This window comes from Taudactylus pleione, unplaced genomic scaffold (genome assembly GCF_031769625.1).
Source record: "Taudactylus pleione unplaced genomic scaffold, aTauple2 ptg000519l, whole genome shotgun sequence".
In the NCBI taxonomy this organism is placed as follows: Eukaryota; Metazoa; Chordata; class Amphibia; order Anura; family Myobatrachidae; genus Taudactylus; species Taudactylus pleione.
In genome coordinates this window covers 6,232,632-6,244,494 of record NW_028284921.1, presented here as the reverse complement: position 1 = coordinate 6,244,494, position 11,863 = coordinate 6,232,632, and the positions used below count along the sequence as shown (strand labels likewise).

General features: G+C 39.7%; 1 protein-coding gene across 2 annotated transcripts in view; it reads right to left on the bottom strand.

The window, feature by feature from the left end:
- Positions 1-10,693: 10,693 nt before the first annotated feature.
- The window catches only part of GABRB1 (gamma-aminobutyric acid type A receptor subunit beta1), a 594,351-nt gene continuing 593,181 nt past the window's right edge, over positions 10,694-11,863 (bottom strand). For both annotated transcript variants that reach the window (XM_088450554.1, XM_088450555.1), the window contains exon 9: positions 10,694-11,063. In XM_088450554.1, coding sequence (XP_088306680.1) covers positions 10,716-11,063 — 348 coding nt within the window. In that variant the 3' untranslated portion in view covers positions 10,694-10,715. The remainder of the gene's footprint in view (positions 11,064-11,863) is intronic.

Below are 11,863 nucleotides of genomic sequence, written 5' to 3'. Positions count from 1 at the left end.
CGTATGCAGTTTCACTATAAAGATATGCTAATCATCTGCGATCGCTAATGCCATCGCAGCACAACATAAGGACGCCCACCATACCTTACACACATCCGTAATACTTAGCAAGACTGCGAAACCATCAGTAACATCGAGTACCATTGCAGCCTCACGCACACTGGCACAAGCTCTGACCTTACTCAGGACATGCTAGCCTCGTCTTCACAGTGAGTACATAGCTGCGCATGGCATCGCAGTGGATAATTTATGCAGCCCATGCAAAGGCGTTCAAATGCACTGGAATGCCTGCGTTTCGCCGACCAACCCCTCGTCACCACCCCAAAATGGTACTTCCTGTCACTCTGCATTAGGTCTGCGTAGCTACTGTAATCGCAGTCCTGATCGTAGTGCAGTGTACACGCACTGCAATGCATATGCATACGCAGAACGCAACATTCGGCCGATTGCGTGCATAATTTCAGTTGCGATCCTTGTTGAATCAGGACCATAGTCGCTAACCAATATAGCCACAACTAGTGAATAAATTGAAAGAGAGGTAAGGTAGGTCTAATTATAGTATACACAAACTCAAAGAGGTGTAAAATAAGAAGGTAAAATATCAAAGTCAAAACAAGCACAAACGTCAGAGTAGGCAGCAAGCAACAATGTCTACAGCTCAGAGGGGCATTCCAAAGCTTCTCTGCTCAATATGGGGGTGATTCAGAAATAGATACAAAGCTTACAGCAGCGACGACTTTTGTCGCAGCTACTCCTGCGAAATTATCCTAATACTGCAGCTAATGGACTGTCTATTGAGACGCCCCCACCAGCTGCAGCTCTGATCTTCCGTGGTGTGCACAAAGGCGCACAATTGAGTGGACATTGACCACACGATCAGACTTCTGAGCGACTCTATGGTTGTTCAGAATGTCTGTCAGAATTTGGCTGCCTTGGTCAGAGGAACTTTGTCTTCCGACACAGGTCCTGACACTGGCATGCCACTGACACATCTGCCGCCTTTACCGTATCATTGATCTCCATGCAGTACCGATCTGCATTTGCTGGTGGTGACCATAACTAATGTGCATAACTAATACATTGGGCACTTGCCCCTAATGGTTTACTTGTACCCTATATCAGTTGCCTTAATAGTCACATAATAATGGAAAATCTGCAGAATTATCAATTATTAATAGCAGTCTGAATTATTAACCCAAAGAGAAATGGTAAGCAATAAGTTTCTTCTTATAGGGGGGAATTCAATTAGCCCTGTTAATTTAATGGGTGTGAAAAAGGATGGTAGCTTCTGCTTTTTAACGCCTGGGTCTATTCAATTAGATTCCCTTTTTCTCGCCCATTAAATTGGTAATGGCCATTAACACATAGAATCCGTGTATGTGTTAACATAGTTGTGGCACCCGTTAACAGGCTATTTACTCGGGTCCCATTAACTGCAGACTGCGGGTTGCCTTCGGGCTAATTGACTTGTCCTGGGAGACTAATTAGCCCGCAGAAAGTTGCTACGGCTAATTGAATTTCTCCCCTTAGTCACTAATGGAGAAGAAAAAAAAAAAATCAACTTATTTTATCATGGGAATGAAGTCTGCTTTAAAACTTGAACCAAGGAATCATTAGTCTTTATACTCTGGCTATTGCTTTCAGTATCGGAAAAAAAATTATAAATCAACTACCAATAATGTGCAAAATTCATAAATTAGTATTCTCTGTCAGTTGTTGATGGGAATTCATGATACTTGAATAAATGATCTACAAATTTGAAGGGCAATTGCTTGGCAGAAGGTAAGCAGAACATATGAACAAAATATTCCGACCACCCACATGATGTTAAATCTTTCATAAAACACAAAAACCACAATGAAATTGATAAACATATGAGTCCATGGAGTAAATTTACTAAGCTTCGGTTTAGCTTTTTTGTCTGTTATGCTGTTGGTTTTGCAATCCGCTCATTTACTAAAGTTTTTTTTAGTTTTACCAAGATTTGGAGATGCTACATGGACTCCAAGAGGATGTGGACCCAACATTTTGTGAGTAATAAATGGTTCAACAAGGGCTGTGTGGGAGTGTTGTTATTTATTGAGATAATACAATATTCGATACTGGTTAATGATTTGGGGTGGACTTTACACTGAGGTGTTTTTTTTTACACCTTTTAATACCTTTGAAAACAACAAAGTCTGCACAGATCAAAGCTTCACGATCCGCTGACTGAAGTTAGAATAAGGCTTCTAAACTGATAGATATCGCCGGAGGCTTTTAAATGACAGTCAAAGCCAATGCTTACTAAATGCTGCATTTTTCAGGGCTAAACCACCTGCTATGCCCATCAGTTTGCAATTGAAGCACAATGCTCAGTAAATTCACCACCATGGTTCTTTAAGGTTGGACAACATTAAAGCATACTGTACTAATAAAAGACAGTAATTTACATTTTGGGGCACACCTCAAGAGTCTCAATTTACACCTGTATATTTTTCCTAGACATTGGCCACCAAAGTGTTCAAGAGAGTAACTGATATTGAAAATATTTTTAAGTAAATTATATCATTTAGAACAGCCATACTGTAGATTAGAAAGTTTATCAGATTTAATATTTTTCTGGGTTTGTCAATTTTAAAGGTATAGATCTAGACTCTGAGAAGCAAGTATTTGATCAGTAGGAACAATGGAAAATATTTCAGATGGATCTGTGTGTTTATACAAAATGCATCTGATAGAGCAATAACTTTGATATTTTTTCATTCCTGATCTATGAGGTGATGTGAAAAATGAATTACAACAAAAGCAATACCCATCTAATCAATCTAGAAGTCAATATTGTAGCTTATGTAATGCATTGAAAGTTTTTAGATCAGAATAGCGCTGTACAGTATATGCAGCCTCTTCCACCAATGACACCATGTTTCAAATGCCCATCAAAATAATTGCAGTTCTCATTTACACTGTACTAATTATATGGGTAAATAAGTAGGTATTCTGAAGTCATGAAAGAGATCTGCTTTAGCACCAACTTTAGAGCCATCGATATGCCACAATAAGGCATCAAAGAGACAAAACATAGATTGAGATAAACACTTTCTAGAGTGTATTATAAGCCATATCCAATTCTAAAGGCCAAACTCCTTGAACTGCATTTTTTAATAATGGGTTGAATTAATGAAGATAATTTTTTCATAAAACATCTATATTTATTGTCAAAGCACAAAAACCTCAGAATAGTTTCAAGTTCTTAGGTTGAGCCAATACCAAATCCAGAGCTATTAGTAATATATCCAAGAAATGGAACTTCAATAATTAAAAAAATAATAATTTCTCAAGTTTACTATGCAAGTAATGTTCTCTAAATGTCTTCAACAGTAAGCTGGTATAAATAATATGTTACTCCATGGAAGTAGAGAATTTTAGGATAACATTAAGATAAATGCCTAAAAACGCCATTAGCAAAAACCAGAGCATTACAAAGACCAAATGACATGGCTAAATATTCATAATAGACATCATTGATATTAATGGATATGTTCAATTTATCCTATTGTCTGATCTGTATGAAATTTAAGGCTCATTTTGGATCTAGCTTAGTAAAGATGTTTGCTTACCTTATTTGATTAAAATATAAATTGTAAGGGATATTGTTATTTTATTTAGCTGTAATTTTACAAGGGCAGAGACCAAATCTTTTTAGGAAGAAAGTAAAACCCTGTTCTGATAGTAGGAATAAAACTATGTTTAAGATTGTAATCTATATAGTCTGCATAACCTTCCTCTAAGGATCTTACAAGTCAAGACTTTTCCTCTAAGAGTCATGGTATCAGTCATCAAGTAACCGATCAATAGCATGGTTATAAGTCTGAAATGACATATTTCAGTAAAGTTTGTTTCCCAAAACTTATCAGCATATTGTAGACAACATAATGGGACACTGTGAAATAACAGAAGCCAAAGGTTTGTTTAAACAATTTTAAAAAGAAACCTGACCAATCTGCCAAACAATCGCCCAAGAAGACCCAACACTAACTGATAAGAGGAAGAATGGATAAAGACAAAGGATGTTTTTTTTCCAAAAGTAAACTAGTTCCAATCACACAGATCTAAGGAGATCCAAAATAAATCACAACATTCTTCAAATGTCTACTGTCTAAGCGAAAACATAATATATATTTTCAGGGAGAGAGAGAGCACTTTGGTGCAGGTGAGACAGAATTACCTACGACTGTTTTAGCTGTGGGATGGTCACTAAAGGGCCTATTCATCAATGAATAAAATGCTGTACTGCACGCAGAAACCTTAGTTTCCACATGGTTTTCCCAACTTATAGTAATGGACTAATTAATTAACTAGGGGACGCAGGAGATATTACAGGACTGAAGCATAACCCCCTCCCATAAACTAGGATGGGGATATAGTAATTTTTTGATTCAATAAGCTTCAAAAAGACATAGGGGGTAATTCAGCTTAGAACGGCATTGCAAAGCTTCGCGCAGGCAGCTTTGCATTTCCGTCCTTGCTAATATGCAAATGCAGCAGAAGGTGTATGACACCCCCTACTGCACTTGCGATCCAAGCACTGCAAGCAAGGTCGCAGGCTGGTATCACCCTCAGAACCATTGGCTTACTCAGGCTGGCCAACTTGCGAGGCCAGGAAACTGCGCCCCCATTTCCGGGAACGACGGGCGTCCCTGCCACTGTCAATCAGATGGAGGCATAGATGGGGCTGCATACGATCACGCAGAACCCATTCTGCACACCCATAGTTTTCTGAACTTGTCAGTGTAATTATTAAACGCCATCTCAGGATTGTGTAAGTAGCCTGGATGCTGAGCAAAACGCGTTAAATGCAAAACTGGCTCTGCCGCTACACATTTTTTCATGTATAGACCCCCAAATCCCCTACAAACAGACTAAGACAATTTTTTTCTTATAAAGAGCTGGACAAGCTGGGATTTGATTTATTCATTTATTTATCTACTTGTGACATAATCAATCTGGCTGCGGCTAGTTGTACTATAATACTGTATGTTTGTGCCATTTACTGGACGCTACACTATAAAGTGCCACAGCGTATCTGTTCCCATGACTATATATTACAATTATGTGAAAGTACCTGATTGTTTAGGTTTTTCTTTCGTAAGACCTTTTTCATCACTGTAAAGATATAGGTCTAAGTTTTGGTGACATAGCTTTTCTTTTGTGGATAATTTGGTACTATAGTTCTATGTGATCATCTGGTGATTGCCTGCTTTGTGCTGGGAGAGAACCATAGTTGGAATGAGTAGAATTAGAGGATCGGATCCTATTGTATTTCCAGCTTCTTCTCTCTCAGCCTACTGTCAATTCTAAAGATACTTTCCAAAGTGCCTGGAACTGAGTAGTGTGCCATTCTGTCTTTTATAAAATAAGAAAGCCCCCCCATGAAATTGACTAAACAAAAGTAGTATTGTGAGTCATTAGCCAAACATAAAACAGTGCAGGTGACCTACTAACCTGAAGAGCAGAGCTGTAACTGGATTTTTTGGTGCCCTGTGCCAGAAAGAGCATTGGTGCCTCCCATACCCCACAATTTTTCTAATAGGCACATAAGACACGCACCCGAAAAGGGCCATGGTCTCATGAGGAAGGGCCAGGGAAGAGATAGGGGAGGCCAGGAGATGCTGGTGATAAAAGAAGAGGAAGCTACAAGTGAGATTGATAATAAACAGAAAACTGACAGGCCCAAACAGCGCCCCCTGCCCTGTGCCATGGCACTGATCGCACCACCCTAGTTACGGCCCTGCTGAAGAATATATAATACCCTCTGTTGTAGTTGGTCAATCCTGGTTATTGTCTGGTCAGAGTATTTGATAGACTCCAAAGATCATGGTCTTAGTTTGAAATTCAATTTGAGATGTCTGAAATGTTTACAGGTACAGCAGGCCCCAGAGAATCTGCCATGAGGATTCAATTTAGGTTTAAGCGAAAGAATACAGGGTTTTTAACATTAAGATAAAAATTGAACACTTTCATCAGTAGAATAAGCACCAAACATCATCTCCAGACCAGGGTTGGATCCAGGAGGAAGGATGGTGGGCACTTCTTTCCTGTCCCCTACTACTGCTGGCCGCTATATAGCAGCATAGCTACTGCTGAACTGCAGCAGTCTCTGCTCTCTCCCTGTCTGATGTGCCGCTGCTCTGCTACATAGCGGCCAGCGGTAGTGGGCAGGAGATAAGTGTTGCGAGGTACGGGCATGGATCCACCACTGCTCTAGATCAACATAAGAGAGCTGACATTGCTTCAAAGAGGACTGGACAGGACATTCAAAATCTCTGTGGACTGAAATGAGGTCATTAATCTTTCACCTGACTCTACTAGAGCCACATTCACTCCACACCTCCTGTCCTAGCTTCCTGGTTCTCTAAGGCAGGTTCAGTTCTCCAGCACCCTCAAAGCCTGCCACCAATCAGCCCAGTCTGGTGGCCATTATCTGTTTCATATATTCACAAGACACATGCAAGCAAAAACGAGAACTAAGAAGAACGCTTGCTGATTTGGGGGGATCAGCAGAAATATAGCTACAACTTGCAAGAGACAAAAAGGCAAACAAGGTCATGTCAACTTGGTCAGGGCAGCAGCCAGGAAAGATGATCAGAAAAAGAAATGGTCAGTAATAGTAATTCAATAAGACAATAGCAGACAGGTCAGGAGGTAAAACTTTTAACAGACATGACAAGTGATCCCAGGCCTGGCTTTATATAGGAACTACCACTTAAGGCTCACGCGTAAGCACTTATGTGTAACTAGGCATGTGCAAGACTCAGTGTACACCATAAGAATCAAACAATTTATAGAGGGTGCTACTAAGAAGACAACAGCTACTGGGGGGTAGATATTAACACTAAAATGCGGTCAAAACTCCGTAATCTGGTGTTTTCAGAGGTTTGATCACATTTCCCATATGTATCCCGCTCCGGAAAGCGAAACTTTCCAGAGCTTGTACCCGATAGGCAATGCCATCTATAGATGGCATTGCCTAATGTTCTTCTTTTCAGATAGTTCCCTGAGAGGGGCCCAATAGGATCCTTCCAAGTGTCCAATGGCGGCGCATGCACAGAATGACCCCCAATTCAAAAATCAGAAGTCCTAACACCTGTCCTTTTCCGTTTTAAACGCATAACTACATGCATATGGTGTTAAAAAATGCAGCTATGAATGCGATAAGTGGCGAGATGTATCGCATTTAAAATGCGATGAATGATACATCCCGCCCCTTGCTTTGTGCTGTCATTGAAAAACAATTCCCAAAACATGGTGTCCGTTACTTAAGGAGCAAGTGTTTGGGTCAACTTGATGGGCAGACTTAGCTGGAGAAGTGCCTTCCATATGACATGTTGGATTGACACAATAATTTGCTTGTGTTTCTCACAAATGTAAAAACTAGGTTTAAATTAGGGATGTGCAGGCTTGGATTAGTTCTGATTTTCCCGCCAAATTCAGTTTTTTGTTCCCGCCAAAAATCGGGTCTCAGAAAGAGGCAAAACGTCATCTTTCATGGACAAACATCATCTTTCATGGACTTTTGTCAATTTGGCGGGAAAATCCGAACTGTCCGAGCCTGCACAACCCTAGTTTAAATATGCAGGCTGAATTATTTTAATACGGTTGAAGTACAGTAGTCGATATTCTGCTGAGACTTATTAGATGGCCAGAATCTGATATGATCCCTGAGCTGGTGGTAATTATTATTCATTTACTATTTTCAATCATCCAATAACACATCTGCTTCACTGAATGGTTGTTTTACAAACGTTTGAAGTTAACCTGTGAGCACCACCTCTCCACCACCTGTGGGATCAGGTAAGTCACAGCTTATATTTCAGTTTGGTCATACTGCAGACCCTACACAGTCTATCAGGACATTCAGTTGGTAAGGATCATTTGCACTACAGGTAGGCAGCCTAAGGGCTTGACACAACAGTTGGATAAAGAATATGCTAAATGAGCTTCTACTTAAATTCTTCCAGTCTGGCACATGTGTCCTTCCTTAGTGATTGGGTATCATCAATACAGAAAATAAATGCAGCTGAAAGGGAAATATATCTTCCATACCCAGTGCTGGCAATTATCTGCGCATAAACCTATGTATGAATCTATTTGCTCTTGATAATAACAGGAAATATAGGTAAAAGAGAAGCGTTCATTGTTTGCAAGACTACGGCAGGACATTATAGAGTCCAGAGAACCTTAATGCCAGATCCCCATAAATACGGCATCTTTTATGGCAGTCTGCTTCATGATTGTCTTTGATTTTCTTAGTCCAACAGTCCAGATACCTTGCAATAAAATATGGTTCTAGCTTCTTATTTGGACCAATATATCAATATATTATAAACATGTTATTTTATATTTTGAAAATATTAAGAAAGTGTATTAAAATTGTCATTAGGTCCACTGAATGAAAATATAAAATTATATTTTGATTTCAGGTGTAAATCTTGCACCAATGTAGTAAAAGACAATGCTGGTTTGCTTCATAGCGTTTTATATGATAGGCGGCAAAAAAAATTATTGTACAGTAGTTGTAGAAGATGGTTATGTTTAAATTATATTGGGGTCTGTGTACTAAGCCTTGGAGAGAGATACAGTATATGGAAATAAAGTACCAACCAATCACTTCTAATTGTAGTTTTTCAAATACAGCCTGTAAAGTAACAGTTAGGAGCTGATTGGTTGGTACTTCATCTCCATCCACTTTATCTGTCACCAAGGCTTAGTACATAGCCCCCATAATATGACATATCGGGATGGTGCATAAAGAGGAACCCGAATAAGTGCATAAAATGTCGCTCAACCAAATTATATTTTTGCGACTTATATTTACAACTCTGGCAAAACTGTAAAGTCTTCTGTAAAAAAGTTTATTTCTCCTGGCTATGTGTACATTTCATGTTCATGTCCCTAATGTATATTAAATACCCTTGTAGTTTATGTATATTAATAACTTTGCAAAATATCGACATGTAAATTATTAGCAACTGATTAAATTACTGCAAACCCCCCCGCCCCCAACCCTGGTTCAATTTTGCCCCAAAGGGCATATATTCTTCATTGATAGGGCAGCGATTAAAAAAAAGAATATGAAGTGGCCCCTAGTGTACATTTTTACAAATATATACATGTACATGATTCAATTATGTATCAAGACTATAAGTTGATAATAGTGGAAAATGGAATACAAGAACAATGCATTTCTAATCCTGCGTCTATACATAACATTTTTAGTTTAATGGGACAAGATGGAAATTGTTCATCTAAGTGAATCATGATGGTAATGGTGGAAACCAATTGGTTAGTCCGCATGGGCATATATCTGATAAACAAATCAAACAGGGACCATATCAGTGACATGAGGGGTCTGGTCAACTTCACTTGTGTCTTGTCAAAACTATTCCATTACTGTATTATCCAGGAAATTAGAATTTCACAGTTTTCCTTAAGAATAATAACTACAGCAAATACGATCAGTTGTCTATTTCTTTTACTATAAATGGCTTATAGTCAATGCCGGGATGAGGGAAAGGTAGAAGGCAGCTTTTTTAGACTCAACAAGGCTTTGAGGTGCAGGTCCAGCAAATGCTACAATCCGCTTCTTTTCTGCTTTGGAGCACAAGCAGGGAAACTGTGTCTACACCTGACCACCGTTAGCAAGCACGTTTCCATGCTCTTCCATGGCTTGTCAGATTCACTTAAGGCCACCAGAAATTACAGGAGGATACAATTACAGCCCCAGAACATTGCTATGCTGCAATTAAGGCTTGTGTATATTTCAAGGTCTCAAAGGACAGGCACAGTTTGGCATGTTTGGATTGGGTGCCAAAACAATTTGTCCCATTATCGGTTCTAGATGATACCCCCGACTACGCTCCTGTCTCTTCAATACAAAGCCAGCATGGAAGTTTGGTCCATATAACTGTTTCCTTCTGTAGTTTTCAGGCAGTTGCTAAGAATTCTGGCAGTGAACACTTTTGACCTTCGAATAAGTCTGAGTTTTTCAAGGTCAGTCTCTTAGATCAAAGGACATTATTCTACTTGGCACTTCTTCAAAGTTTAACATGTATGTTCTTAAATATCTTGATCCTGATGTCCTATTTCTCAATAAGGTTATGCCCTAGGTTGCCACTTGGCTCTTAATGATGATTATGAAAATGATGACACTCACTGCACGTCCATGTGTATGGTGTCAGATTACCAAAAGAGTTGATGTGTAACTGTAAACCTCAACTTGACTTTAATGGTAATTCTGTGTAGTAAAAATACAATGACTGGATGTGTAAAAAAGACATTACAGCTAAACCTATTTAATGTATAAAATATGTGCAGAATGTCGTTTTAACCCCTTCCCTGCAATGTGTTGCTGGGTTTTTTTATTTCTTGCAGCCAAGAGGTTAAGGCTGAAACACGATGTGAAATATATTTATAAAGCTTTTTCTTACCATAATGTATTGGAATCATTTTTATCTTCATTTAAGAAGACCGCAAACTTTTTTTTTTCAGCAAAAGTAAAGTTCTTTCTTTCTAAAGAACCTACTGTTTGAAAATTAAATGCAGTGTTCAAACACTAAAATCATTTTAATGGCTGAATATCTTACCTTGAATTTGCAGCACTATTGCTAATGCAGTTCCTTCAGGATCAGAAAAATAGAGCTAGTGTCTTCAAAAAGGTGATCTAACTGCATAAGTTAGTGTACATAATAAAGCCAATACACAACATTAAAGAAAGAAAATGCAACAGGGAATATCATCCTTGACCATCTGTCTATGCCATTCACATCAGTCAAATCAGGAATTTTAATTTTAATCTGAGAGGCACTTCTCCTTAAGCGCCCTTTTTTGTGAACGATGTGCCTATCCAAGGTACTTCTGCTGTACATATCTCTGTTGGAGATTGGCTTCCGGTACTGGATGCTCGCACTATCGTATGAGAACATGGTGGCTCGTGGATCGATGGTACTAGTTAAGACTTCTGATCCACTGACTTCATTTCGGATTTCCAGTGTTGTCAGCAGAATATTCCCATGTGCGTCAACCTGGAAAATGTGAAACATAAATGATAGTCAAATGGAAATAATTACAATAATAATCATAATCTATATAATAATGGGCTAAGGTGTGTCTCATCTTTGGCATGAGCAGTGGGTGCTGGAGGTACGTGCTCCTCCCCACTGGCTCTCACTGCTGCGATGGGATAGACCCTGCCTGAGTGGACAGAGATAAACTCTGCGCTGGGAGCAATGGGGTAAGTACACAACGGGGATAGAGCAGGGATGGTGCGTGACAGAGTGGAAAGGGCAAAGGATATAATTATTATCATTTATACTGTTGCACTTTACAATTGCAGTTAATTTTTGCCTTATGACTATGCAATTTTGCTGTTCATTGGTCCTTTGAAAATCTACCCCACATCCCTAGCCAGAGTCTTAGCTACCGTGGGTGCAGGGGGTGTGGTTGCAATGGGGCCTGCAGTGCCTCTCTGTCCTGCCTCCTCCGACACCCAGGTCACCTCAGCTGCATTAAAGTGAGAGAAGTGACTTCTGATACCTCCTGTGAACTGTTTCTAAGGCACAGGCACACTTCAGCCTGTGAATAGGAAGCAATTTGCTGCAGGGATCACTAACGCTGCGGACCCCCTGTCAGACTGACCAGCAGCAACTCCGGAACGCCCTCGTTTCCAATCTCTACTCTGAGATGACTCTCCTCTCTGATGCTGGGACATCCCCAGACCATGGCCACGCCTCCTCCCAGCATCAGTAAGTAGGGATGGGCAGATCGATTCACTGCACTGAGTTGAGCCTCATGGCTCAACTCAGTGAAGTGTCTCGAGACAGTG